Source organism: Phalangium opilio, unplaced genomic scaffold (genome assembly GCF_054372755.1).
Source record: "Phalangium opilio isolate 3A_F unplaced genomic scaffold, DU_Popi_V2 ptg000003l_1, whole genome shotgun sequence".
Taxonomy (NCBI): Eukaryota; Metazoa; Arthropoda; class Arachnida; order Opiliones; family Phalangiidae; genus Phalangium; species Phalangium opilio.
In genome coordinates, this window is record NW_028324145.1 from 7,078,898 (window position 1) to 7,105,076 (window position 26,179).

The 26,179-nt window shown below is 38.3% G+C and overlaps 3 protein-coding genes across 5 annotated transcripts in view; 1 reads left to right on the forward strand and 2 right to left on the reverse strand.

Moving 5' to 3' along the window:
* The window catches only part of LOC149717420 (uncharacterized), a 91,474-nt gene extending 76,812 nt beyond the window's left edge, over positions 1–14,662 (reverse strand). Inside the window, exon 1 of the transcript XR_016366770.1 lies at positions 14,291–14,662. The gene's annotated coding sequence lies outside the window, so the exon portion shown is untranslated. The remainder of the gene's footprint in view (positions 1–14,290) is intronic.
* Positions 9,105–14,480, forward strand: LOC149717421 (uncharacterized). Of its 3 annotated transcripts, XM_089838822.1 has the most exons (7): positions 9,105–9,506; positions 9,648–9,836; positions 10,507–10,932; positions 11,359–11,585; positions 11,955–12,190; positions 12,243–12,550; positions 12,619–14,480. In XM_089838822.1, the coding sequence occupies exons 3-7, from the start codon at positions 10,533–10,535 to the stop codon at positions 13,512–13,514; spliced, it is 2,067 nt and encodes a 688-aa protein (XP_089694948.1). In that variant the 5' UTR covers positions 9,105–9,506; positions 9,648–9,836; positions 10,507–10,532; the 3' UTR covers positions 13,515–14,480. The 3 variants fall into 3 exon arrangements, with proteins under 3 accessions (XP_089694948.1, XP_089694947.1, XP_089694949.1); XM_089838821.1 differs by having other exon boundaries at positions 9,105–9,836; XM_089838823.1 differs by having other exon boundaries at positions 9,105–9,836; positions 12,255–12,550.
* Positions 14,663–15,112: 450 nt separating the features above from the next.
* On the reverse strand, positions 15,113–25,977 carry LOC149717422 (protein FAM135A). The gene is made up of 18 exons (XM_089838818.1): positions 25,629–25,977; positions 25,317–25,476; positions 25,043–25,220; positions 24,729–24,857; positions 24,579–24,658; positions 24,371–24,510; positions 24,232–24,302; positions 23,990–24,163; positions 23,665–23,924; positions 23,024–23,596; positions 21,010–22,612; positions 20,564–20,944; positions 20,380–20,489; positions 20,124–20,313; positions 19,902–20,053; positions 19,723–19,833; positions 19,528–19,644; positions 15,113–19,185 (listed from the first exon to the last, which is right to left on the reverse strand). Exons 4-18 carry the CDS (start codon positions 24,803–24,805, stop codon positions 18,980–18,982), a joined length of 4,245 nt encoding a protein of 1,414 aa, XP_089694944.1. The 5' UTR covers positions 24,806–24,857; positions 25,043–25,220; positions 25,317–25,476; positions 25,629–25,977; the 3' UTR covers positions 15,113–18,979.
* Between the last annotated feature and the right edge of the window lie 202 nt (positions 25,978–26,179).

The following is a 26,179-nucleotide window of genomic DNA, read 5'->3' on the forward strand; positions in this document are numbered from 1 at the left end:
CAAACTACGTTCACTTATTTCGAGCAGCTCGAGGGAAGGAAGGTATAATTTTACCTAGAAGACATTTTTTCTTTTTGCCTCCTATCAAGAGAACGTGGTTGGTTAGGCCTAACATTTTACCTTGTTATTTTTCAATTCCCTCTCTATGCTAACACCCAACTCCTTCATCAACCTTTTCTTATTTGAGTTATTCACGAGCAAATAACGAATACGGTGGAAGATAAAACAGTCTCGTAACTCGCCAGGTCACGTTAGAATACCCCTTCATTCACCGTCTCATCGCGAACAAAATTTATTTGATTCCCCAGGCCTGTCTAGCTAAATAACTGAAAGGTTGGATAGGTTCTCTTAAATATAAATAATTTTTTCCTTTCCAAGCTTCTTGGGCAGTATTTATTTTTAAGAGCTAGGCAAAGAAACCAAGGCTCAAAAAACATTACAATGAAAGGTAAATTAAAAAAAATAAGATTTTTGACATATTAATGACGTTTTTCCCCGTAAAAAAACATATATTAACATATAAAGAAAGGTGGTGCTTATACAAAGTTTCAAAATAATGTAAAATAAAACCTGAAAAACTAAAGCAGCAGAAGTTCATTATCCCTTCAAAGGTCTAGTCGGTTTAAACGATAAGCTTTGGCCTCTAAAAAGTCGTTCCAACAACGTATAGGAACGCTATCTTTACACCGGGGAAAGAGGAAGGTCTAAAACTGGTGTGTCCCATTTCCCAAGTCACTGGGGATTAAAATGTTAAGATAGAGATATGTCCAAAGTTCTTAGGGACAAGAGACGATGTACTCGAGTGTAGGAAATATCTTCAGGAATGGAGAGAAACTGCGGTAGAAGGGTACTAAAAGTCAAAGTTCATAAAAGCGCTTAAGGTCATGGTGCCTGGACTGATAGGAGCTGCCCTTTCCGGAAAGGGAAGGGTCCGCTCCTGTCCGTGTGGGACGGTCAAGATTGCGTCCCAGTGCACAAACTGCGCAAACCGAGGATATCCGGGTACCCAAGTAAATATTTGAGATAGGTGATACTTTTTTACACCTTATTACAGTTTAATTAAAGGGAGTGTGAAAATACCAGGAAAGAAATACTTTACATTTTATTAGAGCCGGGAATGTGGGTTTGCTACCTATGTGGTTTGGTGCTAGTACTATACAGGGTGTTTCTGATAAGTCTGACATAAATTAAGGTGTGTTTCTTTGGGAGATTTTTAGTCGAAAATGTAAGTTAACTTCTATGACATTCTGGCCACTGTTTTCGAGTTATGACTTGAGTGTTTTAGGGATGACCCCTTAATTAAACTATCAATCATTGTCTCTATAGTTTCCTTATTGAATCTAAGGGGTCATCCGTAAAATACTCCATCCAATCTTAACTTGAAAACAGTGTCCCTTGTGTCAAAATGGAGATAGAAGTTACAATTTCGACTCAAAATCGATTTCCCAAAGAAAATCCCACTTAATTTATGGCAGACATATCAGAAACACCCTGTATTAAGGAAAGGATTGTTGGGGAAAAACAAATCATACTGAATTCATTTCCAGGAAATGGTCAGGCAATACCAGGAGAGACTAGCGTCAATACAATTAATAATGATTACGAAACAAAGTTACGAGATTATTTACGACGTGTACGAGGTTGAGATGCCCTTCATACTGAAATGATTAAATGTAAGCCATAATAAGGTGGTCTACAGGGAATCCAAGAGTGATTAGCCCCTCGAATTAGGGTTATCGATTATTTACGTTATTTAGTGCAGCGTCATTAAGTTATTTATCGAGTTAGGCTTAACAAATATTTACGAGTTAGGGTTAGGTTTAGTATGTTTTGACTCATTTTCCTTCCCATCCTTTGCTTTCAGAATTAGGCTTAGCGATGTTTACGTTATTTAGCACTCCAGGCCGAGTTCGTTCCACTCCTTTAATTCAAAATAGGCCTAAATAGTTAATAGTTAATCTGGTAAAATGAAGGCTTCAAGATCGTTAAGCAAAATCAGGCAAGAGATAAATAAAGTAAAAGAAACAAAGAAGAAAAGCTATCAGAGAAAATGCTTTAGGGCCAGACTACTGAACTGTAGGAAAGTAAACTGGTTTTATAGATTACTTAAGCCTTGGCGGGCATCGCTACAGTGTACAAAAGCCTAGGAGGAAAGACAATCCAATTTTAAACTTTGTAAAAGATATATCCCATACGCTTTGGTCCAATACCTATTTTGTTTTCATTTAAAGGGGGAAGGGAGAAAACGATAATACAGATTGGTATTGATTTTTTTACCAATGTTACAGGCAGGAATACATAGATTTCTTCCACTTGGAATCTTTAAGAATCCATAGACCAAATACTAATATCTGATTGAAGGTAAGGGGAAGGGCTTAAAACTTCGTTAAACCGCCCAGCTCCTAATTCCTAGCATTTCATTGGCTATTCACATTTACCCTAGATTTACTCGTTCAGAACATGCAAAGAGAAGTTGTTTACATTCGGGTTCAGCGCTGTTAGGTCGAAGCAAAGGTTGGAAGCTATCACGTGGTTTCTAAGTTTAAATACATTATTCATGACGTCGGAGGTGACGGTTTCTACACCTCCTCCCCTTTAATTCAAGCAGAAAGGAACCAAGAAAATGGCAGATTGTTAAAGATTCCAAGTGGAAGAAATCTATGTATGTATTCTTGTTATCGTGTATCCAGTTAAAGGGGAAAAGAAATAACGCTCGAGACGAGAGCTGAAAAGGCCTATTTTAGGAAAATAAAAAGGAGCGGGGAGGAAGGAGAGATATCGGAAATTTAATAACAAAATGATGAAATTTACTAAGTAAATAAAAAGAAATAAAAATTTTAGTGGTTTTTTCTGATTAAAGTTTTTCTTTAACAATTTTTGAGGGAATATTCGTTTATTTATTTTTAGATAAATTTTATTTTCATATTTCATTTTCTTATTAGTTCAAATGCAATTATTTATAAAAAAAATACCAATAGTTACGACCTATATTTGCCACACTAAAAAATTGCAATCTTATTTATATTTCCTTATTAATATTTATTTGGTTCCGAATTTTTGAAGAGAATTTTACTAGTTCATGAATAGATACGGAGTTTGGAGGGTTTTTTTTTTAAACTCGTATCTTTGACCTCAAATAAAAATGGGTCATGAAATATAAAGATATATAGTAACCAAAGCGACTTTACATTATCAACTTTTTATGTTCTATACAGGGTGTATCTGAAAGGTGTATCAGAAATTAAGGAGGGATGTTCTTTTGTTAATCGAAGTAACACCATTACTAAGATGGAGTAACTCCAAAATAAAACTTAAGATATATTTCTTATCTTAACTTTTATGTCGCGTAATAAAAAAAAATCGCGAATGATAAAAAAGAAATAAGTCATCTCCGTTGACTCGTGAAATAAAACTGAAACATACTCCAAAAAATGTTTGATTTTCAAAGAAGGCGCGCGAGCGAGCCCTTACTCAAAGAAGGAATGACCGAGGCTTAAGAAAATAAGAAAACCTGAGAAAAGTGCGCGCCCAAGAAATGACCCCAAAAACCTCCAGAAAAAATTACCTCCGTACATATACATTTCAGTTGGAGAATACACCACTACTTGAATGAATCTCTTTGAAACTAAAGTCCCTAAACTAAACCGGGGTATTTTAGGTCTACCTTTAACTTTAGTACGTATTCTGCTAGAAATAAATGACTCGAAATCGGACTCATAGGAGAGCGGGATTGGAAAATCGCACTCCTGAGGCTGAGAGAAAAAAGGGCGGGTTGTATGAAATCCTGGCTGCATTCCCGCGTAACTTCCTCGCTGCATAAAAGCAAAAGTTCATAGATAAAACAAAAAGTAGCTGCGTTAACAGTTCCCAGCCTTTTGCTGTTGACGCCATCTAAAATGAGAAGCAAACGACCCTCCTCTCAACCTATACACGAATGTACCAATCAGAGAAGAGGCTTTCGGAGGTCAAAGGGTTTATATAGAAAATAGTAATCTATGGTGGCGATCCAAACGTTAATAGACGAATTAAATGAGGGAAAGAAATGGGTGTAAAACTGTCTTCCATCTCGATTTTTGGCACCTGCGCTGTAGTCTCTTTGTATCATGAGAGTTCGCAGAGACGGATGGCAATGTATCAACCCCATTGTATGTCCCGATACTGAGGGTTCCCTACCCGTTTTTTACGTCGAAAAGGTCTATTCTGCTACTTTAGCCACCTATTCATACGTGTTCCCTGTGCTACTATCGTGAAGGGGGTTCGATACTATTCTGAGGTTAAAAGGGGGCGTTTCTCATGATAATACACGGCGCGAGCAAACTTCAATGAAGTACACTTTTTGCTTTTTTATCTATAAACCTTTGGTAAAAGATAACATAAAATAGGTCTGTATAGCATACAGTGGATGGGGTCCTCCTCTACAGTTTTTTTAGGTGTTTCCGCTAGAAAGCGCTCGCTACCGAAGCGACACGACGGACCTGGAGAAAACATTGGATATTGATCCCCTACTCCAAGCATCTTTCATCAAAAACCCAAGGATGTCCCTAGCTACCATCTCTGACCGTCTTCACTGTCGACACGGGTTTCGACGGGGCAGAACACTTCCTCCTAACATTCTATTCGCTATTACTCACATACTGCTCTTAAAAAGAAAGTGTTCGACCTCTCAATTTTTCCCTCCAAAACATCCCTTGGAAGATTGTGAGATACACGCGATTTTTACAGTATCTTGGTTTATATTCCAATGGTGCATTTTTTCTTTTGGGAGGGCTACACTGAAAATGGATAGGGTACCCAAGAGAGAGATTTTTATCCGTGATTCTCTTTGGGTCTTGGTGATAACCCTTTCATATATTTAAAAGGGAAAAGAAGGGGGTAAATAAATATTTTTTTCTTTACTTTTTCATAGATAAGGTTTGAAAATCTGGACATTTTTAAAGGTGTGGGAGCGCGATAGGTTCAAAGCGCAGAACGATAAATTACTCGCGGGGTAAAATTCGTCGTGTAAAAAATCAGCCTAGATACGTTGAGAAAATGGTTACACAATGATTCCAATTAGCTGTATGCATTCCTGAACATACAAAGTCATTGGTCACCGAACTTCCGTAGCGTGTGTTTGTATGCTACCCAATTAAGTTAAATATTGAAATATCGTAAGCAATGATAAATAGCTTGATTTGGTTCATTTGTTTACTTCAATTAAAGGTATTGAGTCTACTCATTTAATTTCTCTACTAGGCCTATCTCCTGTAAATCCAGTACAAATTATGCCTGCATAACACAAAGGCGTTAGGTAAGGCGTAATAAGCAGACAGGTCTCTGGCAAAATTTTCCACCCTGTATCATCATTATCGCGGGGAAATTTACTTTGATTAACTTAATTTAAAAAAATCTTGTATTTATTTATTTATTTATTTAGAAGTTGATTGACTGATTAAAACGCGCTTTAATAATGCATAGTGATTTACCTCTCGGTCTTTTAATTAAAATTTATTGTAAGTTTGGCTAGCTAGCCCCTGAACGTTAGTTTTTCGCACAAAACCCGTGTAATGAGGGAAACACCTTTCTACAGGCTCCCGTGCGTTTGGGCTTTCCCCTTGCACACCATAAAGCAATTTATCTCTATTAAAAGTGCTTAAAAATCATCAAAACCCATCCCAAATCGCGTGAAACTAGTTTTGCAACGACATTAGTCTTTAGTAGTAGGTCCCCCCTAAGACGGATATTTGCAAATGGCGGGGAGAAAAAACTTCCCATACGAAATAAATTAGGTCACTTTCAACCACCTTAACGGATTTTAATTTAAATACGCCGCCATCTTTAAAAAATGTCGACTATAAACGTAACTAAAACATCATCCCTAACTTCTTCAAGAGGTTTCCATTTGGGACCAAATACACTCTCTACAAGCAGACGCAAAAACAACAAAATATTACGGTTGCTTATCCATAAATTCAGCGTAGAAAACCGACGCAACAAATAACGAATAACATATTCGAATCGTGTCACCTCTAGCCTAGATGGCCTAGGGCTATCTAGAAGCTCGTTCTTCCCAAAACCCAAACACTCGAGCTAAAGGTCAAAGGTAAACACTATACATGGAACTGGAACGTGATCATCCCCCCCCCCCCGGAGCCCGGGGAAAAAAAGAAAGAAATAAAATAATTTTCGCGTGAAAAGCTAAAACTTGAAGAGTTCCTTCTTTCTTATTTTTTTCTTTACTCAAAGTAAAATAGAGAGGTTAAGATTCGTTCCATTTAAAAATACATTTTCGAATGCGCCTTATCAGGGATAGATTTAATTTTAGAAGTAGGAATGGAGAACAAAGTAGTCTGGGCGAGCGTCAAAGTCGCGGACCCCCTTCCCCGGGACGGGGGGGGGTATGAAAGAAGAGGCGGGTCATAGCGACAGAGGTAAAAAGGAATTACGTATTTTTCGCCGTTCCCGTCAGCAACGTCATCAAAACGTATGGTTTAAGTGAGCCAATAAGATAATTTAAACTTTTCGTTACGTGTTGGAGGGAGGGGCTCTATACTGGGTGGTCTATGAGTCGGACTGAAGTAAATACTAACCGTTCTCCATTCCTACTTCTAAAATTAAATCTATCCCTGGCCTTATAATAACTTTCATACATTTTTTGCGGAATTCTTAAACTTTTAATATCTAAATTCTTTCTAATCGATATTTTTCAACCTTCAAAATGAGTTCGAGTCTAGTGCAAGGGCACGCGTATAGAGCTACGAGATATTGATGTATATTTATAAAGCTAGTCCCCACTTCTATCTCGAAAGCTCTGAATTTTAATATTGAAATACTCCAGAGGAAAAAAAGGGGGTATAAAACCGATTTATCAATTTAATAGGGAAGCGACGTGCTTTCGAGAAGACGAAGTGGAAATAATTTACCCAACTAGGCCTAGGTACAGCAGACAGAATCACGCTTTATCAAAGATAAATATATACTAGACTTCCAAGCCTAAATTCAATTAATTAATTAATAAAGTAAGGTCAACAATCATGGAAGTAACTTAATTAACATAAAAAACTTTATAGTTTTCTACAGACTTTTACGTCTATTTAAAGATTGTAACTGAGCATGTATACAGGGTGTTTCTGATAAGTCTGGCATGAATTAAGGGGATGTTCTTTGGGAAATAGATCCCTAAAACATTCATCAAATCAGAACTCGAAAACAGTACCCCTTGTGGAAAAAGGTCATAGATAGAAGTTACATTTTCGACTCAAAATCGATTTCCCAAAGAACATCCCCCTTAATTCGCGGCAGACTTATCAGAAACACCCTGTATAGGTAAGAATAAACATTACATAAATTACCAAAAATCTGCCTAAAAATCTAAAATACAAATAATTCTTCAAGGTCGGTCAGATCCACTACAATCCGGTAAGTCTTAACCAATGGGAACTCTCCTAAACTAACCCCATTGTAGATACACCTGTTTACAAGAACCTCGAATGAATAATGAAGTCTTGATGGACGACTGGTCGCTCGGCCAATCACAATTCGGATTAGGTACAAGCTTGTACGAGACAATTTACGGAATACGAATGTAATTAAACCAAGCGTAAATTAAATCAATCTAATTAAGGATCTAGCAGGCTCTCCATGTTTACTTTAAAAAGCCTAGACTCTATCAAACTTTAACCAAACACCTTTTCCCAAACGAGGAGAATATTCCTTAACAGAACAACCAATATTAAAGGCCCCTTTTATAGCATTTGAGCGACTTTTAAAGCAATGAATGAAAAAAATATAACCCTGCATTGCACTGCGGAGTGATTCTCTATAACGAAAACACACCGGTTTTTCCTGACATTGACGCTAAACCCCTTCGAATTCTTGTATGTCATTCCAAGCCGCTAAAATACTATGATCGGTGGTTGAAGGCGAGGGATTGGAGTAATGGGAGTTTACCAACGTCGGAAATGAGAGAAAATATTAGAAGCGAGGAGCGAACGGGGAGTTGAAGTTAGTGGAAACGTCAGGAGATAGGAAAGAGGATAGGGTCTGCAGTGTAAACGGAGAAGGAACTCTCTCTCTCTCTCTCTCTCTCTCTCTCTCTCTCTCTCTCTCTGTACTAGAAGCAGTAGTCGATAAAAATAAAAGAAATGGGGGAAGGGATTACAAATATTGACTGCTAAAAAGGCTTAACTCAATTTTTAAAGAATTTTTAAAAGAGAAAAATGTGTTTCTGATATGTCTGGCATATTTGGGTGCACGATTTCGAGTTGAAAATGTAACTTCCATAACATTTTTCCCTAAGGGACACTGTTTTCGAGTTTTGATTTGAGTGTTTTACGGATGACCCCTTAGATAACTTTAAAACGGTGGAAACGGTGGCCCAGACGCTGAACATTTTTGACTCGAAATCGTTCATAGAACATCACCCTTAATTTCCGATATACCTTTCAAAACGAAAATACCTGTAGAGCCCTGAAGAAGTACAAGTTTTCAACCGTGTTTCTCGATTAATTTTGGGTTATGAATTCATTCCATAAAATGCTTCCCTTAACTTATCTCTAAGATGTACTTTGCATCTATTAAATACTGCTTATTATAACCATGAAACTAATTTTCCTTGCATAAATTAAGGCTGAACAACATAAAAAAAACTTGTTCTATTGACTAAAATAGTTGCGTGTTGGAAACTTCTAATATTAACAAATGACATATCCGGAATGGAATAATTCTATTGACAGAAATATTTGTGTGGAATGGAATTCGGGAATAAGAAACTTTAAACCAATGATAATGATGAATAGAGTATGAATTAAGAGCCCTTTTGAAAACCTTACTCGTTAAACTAGATCATTTTGCTTAAACCCAACAAAATTTGCACCCAAAACCATAACTTCCCATTCCTAGTGACGTCTCAAGAGCAAAACCAGAAAACGCAATATGATGGAGTTACCAAGTATTGACGCTGAATTTAAATTGAAACCCTACCGAAAATAGTAACCTCGGTATAATGGAAAGGTAGACATCCAGCTACGTAAGGTAACCTATAGAAGAGGTATACAGACGCAACGCAAGCAAAACGGCGTAGAGCGACATTCAGAGAGATAGAGGAAGCGAGAGAGAGAGAGACAGTACGTCGGTTTGGTCGGTTGGGCGGTCACCGATAGGGATGCCGCTTGCATATAACTAAAGGCTTCCCTGGTGCTATAAATCTGGCAAAACACAGACCTGACAACGGTGCTTGGCACACACACACACACCAAAGTGTAGGTACGAAGCGAAATCGGGGCAGTCAGATACTACGGAGCAACGCGAGAGAAGTTGAGACAGCGACGCTACTAGAATCTTTTGAGGAAAACCAGCCAGCAGAGAGAGAGAGAGACTGAAAGATCCCTAAGCTATTCAATCCCAAAGAGAAGATCGATACAAAATTTCACACGGCGACGACCCACTGTAGCCACTGTGTAATACACCCGAGTCAGGAAAAGGAAGACAACATTTTTAGGAATAGATATCTAGAAAAGGACCAACAGGTAGGGGTCAACCCTTTCGAGTCGCGCTTACGAGTAGCATTTCACTCAGTCCTGATATTATCGCGCTGTTCCATTAAATCAAAATTTCCGTACCCCTTTCCTCCACTCTCCTTGGTCCTTCGTTATTGGTTGGGGGGTTAGAGAGAGGGACCCAAAAGCAATTGTCTAACGGAGCGAAAAACAATTTATCATAAATGGGTAAATGCTAAACTGACCGAAGGAAGATATAAAGAAAAAAAAAGAAAGGAAAAAGACTCTCGGACATCATGGTGGTTGTTACGAAGACGACGGCGTCAGCGGCATTGGAGAAACGATTTACGGCAAGAAAGGGTAAGTCGCTTGCCTTACCCGTGTTAGAACTGACTTTCGAATTGCGTAAGAGGTTCGGGGTCTGCAAAGGCCTTTTTACCCCCCTGTTATACTTGTAGATGAAATTTTTCACTTTTGCCCTTTTTGACACCTACACTATCTTCTTTTTGCGATATAGAGAAATTTATGGTCATTTCTTGAGATCGAATATATTTTCCCTAACGAGTTAAAGGGCAGGTTTATAAATCATGCAAATTATAAAACGAATACGAGGGATTATGGTTAGTTATAATAACGATCGAGGGAAGGCGTGTCGCTGTATATATGAACGTCATTAACCAAAAATAAATAAATCGTATAATTAAGTTGACGAATTGCGACAAGTGTTTGAAGTATATAGGGGAACATAGAAAACTGTATACGTGACCTTCATGGTTAATGATACAACCTACACGTACGCACCCTAGGACGTATAAGCTAGTAGCTTTCTTAAGGATTCCCTATTTGATTGGCGTACACGTTTCAGGGGCGTTTCTTTTACCCTATATCTAAATAAATCCATTTGTCTCGTACGTACTACCTGTGGCTTGGTAAATTCGATCTACAAAAACCATTGTTTGTTAAACCAGCCAACACGTACACGTAGATCATCTACCGTGCCTTTAATATCCCATACGTGTTTTTACAACAGGTTTTGTAGTTTAAAACGGAATCAGCATGACCGAGGGTCAAAAACCAGAACACAGACGTCAAACCTCAACGGGAAAAGATTGTGAACTCGGCTTATTGGATTCGAGTGACAAGGATCATAAAAATGATTACGAAACGCCAAAAGACGAAACAACAACGGAGTTACTTCCTCAAAAACATCAAAATGTCGCTTGTAATACAGCGCCAGCAATGTCCACAACCACCACGGCGGCTACGACAAAGGTCAACGTTGGTCAACCCGTTGTGGTTGGTGGGGTGGTCAACCCGAATATTATTTCGGCATCGCGAGCTTGGAATGTCTCTACAGTTAGGGGTAAAATGACGGACCGATGTCTTTGGAGCGTCTGCAAGGCTATGACGTTAGGGGTCTTCCTTATCGCTACTGGTGCTGGAATGGCAACTCTGGGTAAGTGTTTTTTTTATATTATTATTATTATTTTAAACTTGGCGCAAACTTCTCGGCTCGGGCGATAAAATGCGATGCAAATAGCTTTCTCTAGTCTTTTAAACGAGGAAATTATACGGGAAAAAAGTTTGTCGCCCTCTCAAAAACAAAAGTTTGGTAGGAGAAAAACGGGATATTTATTTTAATTTGATTATATCTTAACTCTCACAGACACGTTCTGTTTCGGTTTCGATAAGACGCGAGTGGGAGTAAATAGTCTCCTAAATATAACTTTTTATAACTCTTTTATCATGAATTTAGTCGATTATAACATAAACATTACGTTTCCTTTCGGGTTATCCTCAAACATTCGTAGTCTTTAAATATTTTAGAAAAGAAGTTAGCATAATATTTAGGTTATTAAACAGTGAATTCTTGGGTATTCAGGTTACTATTCGGACCGATTGTCAACGGTTCCCGAGAGACGCGGAAACGAGACTGTCATGGTTAAAAATGAGAAACGGGATTCGCAATTGAACATTCTAACGTATTTGGGACCAGTTGTCATGGGAGTAGGTGGTTTCATTATCGTGGCCGCTTGCGTCATGACCTTCGAGGCCAGGGATACGGCTCCTAAAATAGTACCAGTTTGGTTTCGAAAGAATAGACCTCAGGTATATTTTCCAGGATACCAATTGCAAAAAGGGTCATTTCAATTTAACTCGAGACGGAGATAATGACTACCATTTTCAAGGTTGAGAGAGTTTTGTTCGAGTCCATTAGGTTTAGCTAAAGAAAATACTTCATTTGGATAAATGTATGTCTAGACTCTTGGGAGGGAAAGCAAACAGACCTAATTCTACATTTAAATTTAAAGCGGCTATCAGGAAAAATATATAAGTTTCGGAATACATTTCTGTTAGCTACGATAACACACAACAATGATGGGCTAAGAGTACTGATGTCTAGAGTTAAATTAAAATGGTCTATCAACGAGCCACCAACCCGTTATTTACGGTTAGTAATTGCAAATTATTGTCCAGGTTGTACCCAGTACCAGCACCGGTTCGGTTAACTCCAGTCGTACGTCTTGGGAGCGATTTTTAGTCAGAAGAAACTTGGCGTCCAACCGAAGCCAAATAAAATCGCAATCGTCGGAAAAGCGTCAAACGAACCATCAAAGAGAGTTTAGAAATTCCGTCAACGATTCGCTCATCAACTTTGGGAAATTTTTACAATCCAGTATCGAATCCGGGAAACTGAGTCCCGTGGCCCCGAGGTAAGGCTTAAAGGTTAAATTTGGGTCATCAGCTCGATTAAAACTGGGTCAGATCTTGTAACAGGACGATGGCGAAAACGCTAAGAAAGTGTCCTTCAGAATCAGACATCCTTCGAGCCGCGGCTCTCAATAAGAGGTCACCAAGTGACTGCAGAGGAGCGACAGGTGGAGAAGAAGAACAGGACGATAACCCGGAAGCTGAGAAGTTGTTGAAACCGGAACAGAGGGTTGATAATGTTTTAAGTAAAAACCTCTTGGCGCCACCAAGTTTCTATCGCGGTGGCTCACCGACGCCCCACCGTCCATCCATTGGTGGACAAAAGTATTTTAGACAAGCAGTTTCCATGGATTATCAAGGTGGTAAGTAAATAATAGTAAGAATACATCTTGTCATAAAACAGAGAAGGTGACTAAATGAAATATTGCAGAACGTGGAAGCGATAATCTTTCATGTAACACATCCGCCTTAGAAAGTGGACTGGGACCAAATACGGGCAACGTAAATTTAATGGTGGATGGTCAAACTAAATACGATTCCAACAATTCAATGGCCATGGACTTGTACCTTCCGCAAGGTTCATTCACCTTGAAGGTAAAAGAAGAGAAAAGGAACCAAGGAGGAACTTCGCCCTGCGGTGGTGGCGGAGGACATCATAACACTTTGGGGTTTCGCAGTTCTAGCAACGCCTCGTCGGCGTCCGGAGCCAAGAGCACGCCTCCCGGAAGTCGACGTCATACGCCTCAATCCAGTTTTGACCGGAACCTCAGGTCCTTGAGCCGGGATTCTAGTCGCAGCAGCGGGGGAGGGTATCGCACGCCTCAACAGTCCATCAGTCGAAACAATAGCGGAGCCAGGAGTCCTATGACGCATACATCCCCGTCGTTAAGTCGTAATAACAGCGGAGCCACGGCCGAGATGAACTTCAGGACCCCCCAGGCCGTTAGCAGAAACAATAGCGGGACTAGGAGTCCTCATTCGCGGACACCACCTAACCTAAGCCGAAATAACAGCGGGGCCAATAACGCTTCGGACATAAGCTACCGTCGCAATACGTGCATACCCCATTCCCCTAATTGGTTAAAAGACAAATCATTCTCGAGATTCGAGGGTAGTCAGGATGAGAACGACCCTCAAGAACGCGTCAGAACTGACTCTTTTAGTAGTAATAGTTCACGAGGGAAGAAACAGGGTAATAAAAACAATGATAATTCTTCAGAGGGTGAATCGGACCCCAAGGACCAAGATGGACAGAGTTCAGCGTCAAAGAGACACCCCTTCGTTAGACAAAGGGCTTTGGAGAATAAACCAGAAACAGAGTCGTAAAGGGAGACAAACAACGTGGACCAATTAAGGCCTATTAATGACCAATTAAAGTTCAAGGGTATAGTATAGAGTCTTAGAGCGTGTATAAGTGTGGGTCGGTGTAGACGTATAGTTCAGGTTACGAATAATAATAATATAAAAAACCTGTTTCGAGTTATAAAAATATCTCGATGTTTCTTAACATAGAAAACTAAAATGTGTGATTATATTTAATATAAAAGATGATGCTAAAGTTATCTAGATTTTACAAAATTATCTACGCGATTTTACGAAAAGGGAATGGCGCACCACTGAAGTTTCAATTCATAGCACCGGCCGCCTAACCACAAATCCTATTTTGATATTCCAAAAATAATCCCCCAATGCGACCCTACGGAATCATGTTCCCAAAGTTAGGCCTAGAACACACCTTCCCATACTACTATATATACCAAATTTCCTAGACCGGAAGTAGAATTTAAATAGAAGCCTAAAGACCAAGGGTTAGTTGTTAAGGCGATGAGAGAGAGAGAGAGCGTGTCTAAATTTTCTTGTTGTTTTGTAAAAGCCGGAAACGTACACGCATAAATTACAAACAATCACTTCTAAAGTACAATCGCCAGCCAGATATATAAATGTAGAGGTGCCAAAAGAACCTTATTTTAGCAAACAAATATAAAGATTTAGTCTAAAAGAAGGTTTTTCGAGATTTTTCTCAATGTGTAATTATATTTAAAGGTGTTAAAAATCAATAACTATAAGCAATCGCTAGTTATTAAACAATAAAAACTATTTACCGTGGTTCTTCCAAGCTCAATTTAGGCCTACAGAATAATCCACCCTCCTACTACCAACCAAATACGCCACTCAAGTTATTTTACGACGATATTACGCTTCTTTACGAGGCAACTTTACGTTCTTGATTTTATAAATATATTGTTATTCACATATCTGTTTATATATTAAAAGTCTTCTTATCAAAACTTGAGTTTTTACTGTTTCATTGGACATTGGGCCCAATTACACGCACCATTGACCTATCACTACATAGGCAAGTTCGGGCCGGGCAAACTAAGAGGGGGAACAAAGTTCAAACTAGAGAGGGGGCTGCACTTGGCAAATAAGATGCGATTGACCAAGGCTTAACAAAAAGACGATCAAAATCTAACCACCCGTGACCCATCACCAAAAACCGTTAAAAACTTTTAAGATAATTATATATTTACCATTCAAATAAGCGTGTGTCCTTTTCTTCTATAATAAATCTTTAAGTTTAATTTCCGTTTTTACCCGATTTTAATTACCACTCTCGCGTTACCGGCTTACCAATATTGCACTGTCTCATTGTCCGCCAAAACTTGCCAACAAAGACATCTCGGACAAACAAAGAGAAGATAGTAATCCCTTTGCACGTTTGCAGCCACATTTCCAGAAAGGCGCCAATTAAAATGCGTTCAGAGACTTGCACCAATGAAACCGAACCTAGTTTCAGCAGGGTAAAATGACGGTTCTTGGGTTCCTGGCTGCATGTTCATGAACGCAGCCAAATTTCCCGCAAATTCCGCAATGGTTGATTTTTGGATGGTGCGGAGTTTTTGAAAAACGAAAACATCTTCATCTTTCAATGACACCATAATTTGTTACAATTTATTTATATTAAATTGAGTTATCGATATTACACAGCCTAAACACATAAAAACTTCCTTTTGTTTTTTATCTTTGTAATCAATTTCATCAAGAGCAATTAAAAATATCTATAGAATTTATAGATTACAGCCTATATTAGACATTTTCTTGCGATAGCCGATAATAATTTAAGTGATGGGCACATTTAAAAACTAAATTTATTCTTACAGATATTAGTTTTTCCCATCGTTATCTCGAAATATTTATATTTGAGGTAGAATAAATGGGAAGAAGAATTCGGGTTTATTGGAAAATTTAAATTAATATTAATTAAAATAAACTTATAACGTTAAGAAGGCATAGATCAAGATATTAAATACCGTAGATTGTCTGTTCTAGAGCCATAAAGTAAAATGGGTAATTTTAATTTCACATTAAGCAGTTATAATTTCAGTTAAATTATATAAAATAAAGATATAATTATGATCATTAAAAGCGTTTAATTATAATTTGAATAAAATGGGGGATATTTTAAATATTATCATTAAATAATTACTGATCAAATTAAATGTGTAACATACTTAATAATTACACTGTACATACGATACCACTACCCTATAAGTATTGTATATTAATATATACAGCTTTCTATATACATAGAAAACAAAGAATGATTAATTTTAATCCCATTTAAAAGTTAAAATGGTTAATCCCCCCATAATAGCGGCAGTTTTCGAGGTTACTGGTAATTTGTACAGAAGGTTATCATCCCCTTTATTATTTAATTAGTTATTATATTTATAGTATCTGGTAGTAATAATTAGTTATATTTAATTAATTATCGCTATTTAAAAATCAATTAAAAACGAGAGTTGACCTTTATTAATATGATGAGCTTGTAAAATATTTAGTACTATGCCTATTACTTTGTTTATCGGAAGCAAAGTGGTTTTTTTGCTTTTTCAATATACGTGGAATTCTTTTTTTTTTTTTTATTAATCCAAGTTATTAGTTACCTATTTTTGGTTTAGGATTAATTATTTTAGTAATTTTAATAATGTAATGGGACTATGTTATTAAATTATATATTTTTTTAGTTATAAAAAATGTTTGTTTATATATCTAACTAGTGAATATATTTGTAGAACCATTTTAGTACCGGTTAATTTAAAAAGAATTAATTAAAAAGTTTTTCTAAAACCTAGGTTAGCTAGTTAGTACTATCAGGAATTTAATTATTTCAAAGAAGATGGAATGAATAACGGTCTTCTTTCTCTGAAGTTATATATATATAACTATTCCAACAAGTGATATATAGTTTAATAGGGAGAAGGTATAAATAGGCCTTTTCAAAAAGTCCCCAATACAAAATATGTAGCCGGGGGAAAAAGCAGAGATGGAAGGCATTTTTCCCTCCCTAATTTCTGCGCGCGCACCTGTGAAACGTCATTTTTTGAAATCGCCTATTCGCCACATTTCCAGCTTTATCTCCAGTCCAAACGTAGGTCCGGAGTTAATCCCCGCCGCCTCTAAATTACAACCAGCATCTCATTGGTTCTTGAAAACTCACGTCAGCGCGACGCGAATGACGAAAAATACGTATTTTCCAACTGAGGAGAGGCCAAATAGCCCGGCCTCCTTTTACGTCCCCCCTTGTATTTTGAAAGGGGAACTGCTGGGACTAAGGCGCGCGAATACTTAGGCATCTTAAACCTTCTCCCTAATAAACTAGATATCACTTCTTGACTATTCCTCAAACAATTTAAAATAGATGAGCTTTTTTTATTTATTATTATTGGTACGATATGCATTATTTATTTATTTCATTAAAACTCTTAAAACGATTTATTTATTTAACTATCTTGCATTCTGTTAAATCGAGGTTAAAACAGTTATTTTGGCGTTAGTTAAAATATTATTTACAATACAGTAAAAAAAGCATTGAACTGTTCCTTACCTGTAGCGTTCTATTGTCCCCCCCCCCCCGGCGTATTGCGCACTATGTCAGTAAAATTTGTAATCTAAGTATATTTATATGGCACCAAAAAATTAATCAGGTCTCTAGTAATTACGAGAAAAAGTTTTAAACTGGGGAGAGAACGATGTTTTAAGTAAAAAAGAGAGAGCGCGAGTTTTAATTTTTCTTATTTCAAGAAAAACGTACGTTGTTTAAAAGTTAAAAACGTATTTAACTTCTTCACTAAATGAGCAATGATTGATTTCGTTTAAATATATTTTATCTATGGGGGTAAAACTTAATTCAGAGAAAGAAGACGTTACGTTAGACTAAAAGTTACGTTTATCCTAAGCATTCTTTACGATAACCCCAAATAACACACACACGTATAACTTGGTAAGTTCATAAGATATGCTCCATAAGTTTTTCACAAGTTACAATTTACAAACTGGAGCCAAGAAGTGATATCAAGTTTATTAGGGAGAAGGCATAAATTCGCCACATTTCCAGCTTTATCTCCAGTCCAAACGTAGGCCCGGAGTTAGTCCCCGCCTCTAAATTACAACCAGCATTTCATTGGTTCTTGAAAACTTACGTCAGGTCGTCAGCGCGAAGCGAATGACAAAAATTACGTATTTTCCGACTGAGGAGAAGCGAAATAGCCCGGCCTCCTTTTACGTCCCCCCTTGTATTTTGAAAGGGGGACTGGGACTATGGCGAGCTCATGCTTAGGCAACTTATACCTTCTCCCTAATAAACTAGATATCACTTCTTGCTGGAGCTTGTCATGACGTGACGTAGGTCATAGATTCGAGGTAAAGCGACGCCTGGTGGTGAGGCGCTGTCAAAGGCTTAGTACGTAAGGAACATATCTTATAAACTTACGATAACTTATAATTGAAGACGTACAAACGAATGTTTACGTAAAATCACAGGTGTTTGTTGCTTTTTTTTTATATCTTTCTTATTGTAAATATCAATTCTATACAGGGTAATAAATACTGCCACTGGTTTGTTTTTGTGATAGTAACCAAATTGCGTTCAACGCGGATGGAACGCAAAAAAAAAAAAATAACGTAATAAAAAATAAAAATGTAAAATAAATATTTTAGTTAATAATAAATTTATAAACTTAAAAATGTAACCTTTTTGTATGCTTTAGCGATAATTAAAACTAGCTTCGCGCCGCCGCAGCTTAAATTGCCATTTAAAACAAAACCCCGGGTCCTAAATGCCACTAAATTCAATTACTACTTGGCAAAGTGACCAATACAATTCCGCAATAAAAACAACAGAGAAAAAAATTATAAAAAGCAAAAAATAAAATTAATTGTAGCCTATGAGTATTATCAAACCCTTAAACGTTTGTTTACACTAAATACGTAAGCTCTTTTGTGTAAACAAATAAACAAACAACAATGAAACACCCAAAAAGGTATATACGACGATATATAAATAAGCGCGCTTTGTAATATAGCTTTGTCTAATTGTAATTGTAATTGTTGATTTTAAATTAAATCAGCTTTAAAAAAAATAATTAAATTAAAAATAGGAATCATATTAAAAAAAAAAAAAAACTAATTGGCGCATAGAATATTGCACTAGTTTTTCTTAAGCTTGGGAGAACTAATTAATTAATTAAATAATTTGATCCCAAACTAATTAAAGTCGGTTCATTCGTATCTCAATTAAATTATAACAAAGTTAATTAGAAGAGAAGTGTTAATTATGGCGGCGAACAATCTCACTGCACTCAGTGCACTGCGTACGCTTAATTATTTAGTTTTGTGTTTCGTGGTCTAAAGGTGAAATATATATATATATATTTATATTTGTCGAGAGTGTTTTAAAGTTTTTTTGAAAATTGGGTGTAATTTTTTTTTGTGTTTTTCCTTTCATTTTCCTAAGCGAAGTATTTTAGACCACACACCACCATGAATTTTTCGATAAATAGTTCGGAATCGAGTACGGCAATGTGAGCAGCTCGACCAATTAACGTATTTGCGCTGCTAGGCAAAGCGTGATGTATATCGTAGCGAACGAAATGTACATCAGGGCGTTTAATTATAGGTTGAAGTAAGTTGCTGACCATTTCCCGGTAACAGTTTCCTGTTGTTTTTTGTTTATAGAAATATTTCAATTGGCCATTTGTCTAATCAGCGCCACTAGCGGATGGTCTGAGAACTACTCCCATAGAGACTAGGTATATTTAAGAGGGTTTACAGAATCATAGCCAGGTGGCTCGAACGCCGCGCCATCTGACGGAAATTCTGCAAACCCGCTTAAATATACCTAGACTCTATGGGAGTAGTTTTCAGACCATCCGCTAGTGGCGCTGATTAGACATATGGCCAATTGGTACGGTAGCCCAAAGAGATGTAGTAATGAAACCTGGAATGTCCCCCCTCCCCCCCCCCCAAAAAAATAGGCCTAAATTCTAAAACAATTTACCTTGTGAGGAGTTATCTTTAACTGCGGCTTTACATAGCTCGATTCTAGCAGAGTGGATGGGAACGTATCTATCTTGAGACGAACCGAACAATAGCACGTTGCGAAAAAACTCTAAACCTAAACAAACCAAGTATTATACCTACCTTAATAACAAATTTCCCTAAAAAAGGAACCATTACTTCGATCGAAATGTACCTGGTTTTTTGCTAAGCTTATACAAAAATGTGTTTTTAGGATCGAGTGAATCCTTCATCGCTAATTGCAAGAGAGAGCCACTTTTCTTCCATTTTTGCATAAACCACATGCCTAAGAGATTAAAAGGCACACTTCTTAGGCATGAAAGGTTGAGAATAAGCTATAACCTTTCATCGTACCCATGTTAACTAGTCCGCTATTATTGTATAGAGTGCCCAGATGAGGTCCCGAAAGAGACATGAAGGTATGGAGAAGTCCTAAAAATGGTTTCATCTCCGGACGAGCCAGAGCTGAACGAATGATAATGTTTCCCAGCGAATGACCGATAAAGCTGAGAAACACGGTTACTTACCAGTTCTTCACCTCACCTCACCTACCTAATCCCGCAACCGTATAATTACCTAATTCTAGATGGATTTAACCCATATACTTCTACGTGGTAAGTTATTTCAGAGACTAAGCGATCCGTCATCGTTTCAAAGTCGTCAAACGTTTCGCCTTGATTCCTTTCACTCATTAGAAACTCAAAGTTAGCGGTGGGTAGACCGAGTTCTAGATACGTTCTGACTAAACGTAAGTCCGCACTGTTGCCTATCAACAGATTCGCGCGCAATTATAAAAGTTTCTTAAGAGTTTAGATAAAGGCTTTATAATTACCATCCAGTCCATGCACGCAAACAATGAGATGCAGCCCTTCCGGACTAAAGGCACGAAGGTCGTTATCACATTGGAAATAGGGAACCACAGATGCGAGGGTAGGGAAATCACTGAAATAGTTAGAGTTTGTTCAATTAAAGCGTTCAAGTCCAAATGGGCGTATCTTTAGGTTAAAGAGACGTACCTATACCATAACCAAGGATAGCCCAGCTGTTGGCGAAATTCTTCCTTTGCTTTGACAAAACTAATCATTTCGGCACCAATAGCGGATATCCTTCGGAGGCTGGGCGAGTTCTCGTCCAACGTATTATCCCAGAGAGAGGTAGTAGCTAAGCTTTGGCTCCTCTGATGGTGATCACAGTTTGACACGGAAGATGAGTTACTTTTGTAATGTTCAGGAGGGCTTCCGTTGCAATAAGCCGGTCTGTAATAATCATCCGGATCTGAAGTAGACACGTCGGTCAGCATCTCTAATATGGTACATTTTCTTTCAAAATACGACATTCTTCGAACGTGTTTAGACTTCTTTGGTCTCTCAACACTTTGGGACCTTGGCTTATCAAAACTAAGTACAAAAGGTAAAGGAATTATGGCTTAAATTACAAGTAAAAGTAATCTCGAATGACTTACTCCGCTCTAACTCTATCAATTTCGCATTGCGAAAGCATAGATTTAGGTGGAGGAATTATTGTATTATCTTTAACGGGTTGATGTCTTATCACATCTGCTGGAAAGATATTAATCTCTTCTGGCTTTGGTTTAGCTTCTTCAGCGATTTCTACAACGGATGGTTCTTTCTCCTTCTCATCTTTCTCTATATCAGCGGCGGCGGCTTTAGACGCGTCTTCGGAAAACTCGGGCGGAGGTTTAGGGAAAAACATTGTCCCTTGACACTCTTCAAACTTTTCCACACCAGGTTCCGAAGTTGATGATGGACTTCTGGATGTCGATTTTGGTTTAGGACTGGGCAGTGGTGATTTTCTCGGGGGCGGAGGTACCGCCTTCATTTCTTGAGAATCCGATTTGGGCAAAGAAGTTGGTGGTTGCGTTTTAGGTTTCTCGGGCGCAGAGTTCCTCTTAGGTTCGTCCCTAAACTGTTGAGGTGGTGAAGGCGGGCATATTTCCTCATATATATGACTCGGTTCGGCAATTTGAGCAGCAACCGGCGGGTTTCTGGTTTTGTTCAAAAACTGGACTTTATGGTTAACATCCGCTCTTCCTAGCGAACTAGACCTCAACTTCTTGGACCCTTTCTTATTGGCGCCAGCGTTGTTTTTACCATTACCTTCCGCCTGGTTTTTGTTGCTAAGTTTGTCTCGCAAAATGGCCAGAGAAGAAGTACTACCACCGTGAATGCCGGGACAAGGCTGTAGCATAAATTCCGAACAAGCCCTAGCAATCTGCCTCTCAAAAGCTTGGTTAACATTGACATTGGACGAATCTAGTTGCCCGTTGCACGCGTAACCTAACTCGGAACTCAAAAACCGAGATCTAGGAGGTGGTGGAGGGGGTGGAATTGTAGAAGAAAGATCGGGCATGGATTCGCTGCTTTGTAAAGACGATTGCCGGTCTCCTATGTAGCTAAGAGTTCCCACGACAGAAAGGGTGCTTAAAGAATGCCTCATGCCAACTTCAAAGAGAGGCTGGACTTTGCAAAGTCTCTCGTGGCAAGAAGCTGATATTTTGGTATTTTCAATTTTTTTAAATCCTAATAGGACAACGCTGTTGCCATTTTGATGGTGGTGGTGGTGATGATGTCTGGCGTATTGGCAACTACTTCCTTTCCTGAACTGTTTCAGGAAATTGGCCGTTCTGGCTCTAATCTTTATCTTGGACCTTAAGGCCATTTTGCCATGCCTTTTGGAAGACGGCGTCACGCTATATTCTTCCCTTTCGTAATCAATATCGAATTTTAAGGAGTTAAGAAACTTCTCCCTGAGCGAAGTTTTGTTCATCCCGGTTCCCGAACCGCATTGTTGTTGAAAGGAATAGACGTTGCTCGTAGACGAGGAGGTGAATGGGGTTTTGGAAACGGGAGAGAAAACTGGAGAATCGTCGCTCAAAGAGACGATGGAAGGACTTCGGACCTTTCGCGCTTCCTCCGATTTGTTGTTGGCTCTCAATTCTGCACTACTCTGAGACTCGCTTCGTGCTCGAGAAGACCTAGAAGAATCCTTGGAGGATTTTGATTCCTCGAGCATAAAACCAACGTCGCACAGACTGACTGTAGAGTCTGAACAGAGGAAATAGAATACACTATCAAACACCCGTCTCTCCTAGAACCGTTACCAGGGTTCGTACGAAATTTTTCAATTGAAAATCCCTGACTTTTCCAGGTTATCCCTGACCAAATGTTGCCTATATCCCTGACCATTTTAACGTGTTTACCAGAGCCAACTTCATCACACCTGGCTCATATTTAGCATTGCATGAAGAATGGTTTGATATGTCAAACAAAATCCCTGACATATCCCTGACTTTTTAGGGAAATGTTTTAAATCCCTGACTTATTCCCCTATTTTCCATATCCCTGACTTATCCAGGTTATCCAGGATATCCAGGTTCCGTACAAACCCTGGTTACAACTTGAACTAACATCCCTACTGAACCAAAACTACAGACAATAATTTAAAATGATACTAACGAGAGCTCCGACTAAGAGACGCGCGTCTGGCAGTTTCTTGATAATGTTCCTCGTAAATTATGGGTAAAGTATTGCAATCGCCATCTAAGTCTAAGGACTCTACTTCCAAGGGCGGCAGTGAGTTTAGGTAATTGGAACGTCTTAGCTCCTCAGTGACATCTTGATAAATCATCATTCCAGTCTCGCAGGGATGAGTGGCTGATTCTCTGGGCCTTTCAATCAAGAAAAAGGCCTCCGAGAACCTCTTAACCCTCTGATGGTGATGTTGTTTAGCCAGATGCTCGAGAACCTTCTCCCTCCCCAGCACAATTTCCAAAAACTGTTGCCAAAGAACGACCAACGCGCCGCAGAGCTGCGCGATATCGCTGTTAGCCGACACAAGCAACTCTTCTTCATCTTGGCAGCTATTTAAAATGCTTTTCAAAGTTGCGTTGTTATAGAAGGCAAGGGGATCTTTCGCGTTTAGAGAGCAAGTTGAGGACGACGGAGTGTTTGATGTTTTGTCAATAAGTTTCTGGCATTCTTTGGCCAATTCACTTAAGCCCTCCAAGTTATTTAAACACTCGGTGGAATCTTTAAGACATAGAAAATAAATTCAACCCTGACTGATACTCGCTCGCTTCGATATAACTTCTTTTTACCAATTTTTAATTGTTGCCAAGGTGGAAGAAGCTTCATGTATTCACTCAGCTTTCTTCTCAACCCGGCATGAGCCGCTAATAGCAAACTACAAAGTTCCCAATGAACTAAACGACCTCTATGAATTCGAGTACTTTGGGGAAGAGCTCGACCAATATGTTGGTTGCCAAAGAATAACATTTCTAAACTCGAAAAGTGGGCTTTTTTAGAAGACAAACGAGGGCTACTAGACGCGAACGGCGTTTTAGGAGCCTTCTGTAGACTAAAATAAAAAATGGATACCAGTTTGAGTTGGCGACATTGAATAACGACAACGCTGAAATATACCTAAGATATGGCTGGCAGAGTGCCAAAAGGGTGGAATGAATGGTGACAGTCACGACGGATAAATGAAAATAGTCAAACATAACCGGAAGATGATGATGGAGACCTCTAGAAGGGTCAAAATGAAGTTGCAAAACGCGAGTACTGACGCATTGGATTGAACTATGATGATCAGGGCTAATAATAATAAGTGTTTATTTAATCAATGTACTGTCTTCCGATAACAATGTTAACTTGACCTTTACCCAAAATGTTGGTCAGTGAACCACAATTCAAGGACCAACTGAATGCCAGCTTTGACTAACGAATCTCTCACCTACAAATTATAGGCAATTCACAATTTTGAGCTATCTTTGGCAGTTCAACTTCAAAAAACCAAAGTACCTTGTGTCCTTCTAAAAGAATGTGTGTTTTGAAAGAGATAATATCATCGAGAAAAACTTCTTCATTTTTGTACAATATTTGGAATGTTTTGCTGACAGCCGTTCCATTAACGACACAGGCGGGAAAAACTAAAGAGCAAGCTAGAGATGCAAATAAATTTAACTCTGGAGAAATATTAATAGTTAATACATTTCCAACTAAAGCTTACAGCTGTTTTTAGGCAGGCTAACTTCAACTTTTGCTGGGAGTTTAGGTGGAACTTTAAGCGATGCTCTCACTTGATAAAAGCTATTAAACGTTTTTCTATTAAATCTGTTTTAAATTAAATATCCTAAAAGATAGAGATAGAGATACTTACCCTCTTTGAAAGAGGTCCACGTTAAAAAACCGGTGAAGTTGCACCATAAACTCCAAAGTTGCTTGCAGGTCACCCATTTTGAGCACTCTTTTCTTCTAAGCTATGATTATTTAGGATTGAAATTCCTACCTAAAATGATCGAAGGGTACCTCACGTTAACCTTGCCACACATTCAAAGTAAGTGTTTTATCAAAACTGACATGCAATTAAGGCGGAAGAAGAAGCCAGGGATGTCAATTTATCTTTTGACTTTGGTTTATCGCGATTTCTATATTTATTATTTGAATATGATATATTAAGGCGATTTTTCTTACCTTAATCAACTCTCTATTCCACTTATAATCCCTTAAAAAAGTAGAAATAGGCCGGCACTCGCTATGGAACATTGCTTGAATTTTGACAGAAGACACCCGGGCCAAGACTTCATGGCCTAAGCCTAGGCACTTTGCAGCATAATATTTTGTACTTTCCTTTTCAAGTTTCTTCGAAGTTCTATAAGAAATTCGTGCATATTTTTCGTTGTAGTTCGCTTTTTTCAATAATTTCGAACGAAATTCGAATATTTTTGAATATATTTAGTTAAATTACCGTCATTATTTCGCTAAATTTGACTTTTGAGTTTTGAATGCTCTTTTTCACATCGCATTCGTATTGCGTCAAATATGACAGGCAGATGGTGCGCAGTGCGTGAGTCGTTAAAGGCGCGAAATTCAAAATTGAAAACCCACGTGGTTGACATCAGATACACCTGTTAATGTATAAAATTAGCTTTTAGGTTTTTTTAGGTACAGAAATGGTAAACTTTTCCACTAATTAGTTAACGAAATAACTTTCGATAAAAAAACTCCTAAATTTTTAATTTATTAATGCATATGTAAGACTAACTGAAGATGGAACTACTTGTTATCAAGGAAAATAGGTCTTCCCAAGGAGTGTTTCCATTACAAAACCAAGCCCGCGAAAGCGGCTTGTCAAGTGCAAATAAATTTAAGTTCTTATCTCATGTAAGCCCTCAAAACACCGCTCCAGTTTCAAATAAGCTATAAAATTCTGTCAAAAGCAAGGTCTCTTATCAAAACCGTTAGAACTTTCTCCTTCAACACAGGTACGCAAAGTGTATCAACAACGATCCATATTAGGAGTTCATAATTAGACCATATGCACTCAATACGTGCACATTTAAGTCCTAAATGACGCGTAGCCCGCCAAAATAATGAAATAAAACGCGCAAAATATTCGTAAAACACAAAGAGACTTCAGTTCAATGCGGGGCGAAGAAAAGAATACGAATATAGAGAACGCCAACGTTTACTCGCTTGACCACTCATAGTAGTCTGAAAGGAAGCCAGGTGTGCCATGGAACGGATCAATGAGAAGCGCGCAACGTCATCACGTGACTCTCAACGGTCCTATACTTCCAGCCAGTGGGCACGAAGTACCCCCCAAACATA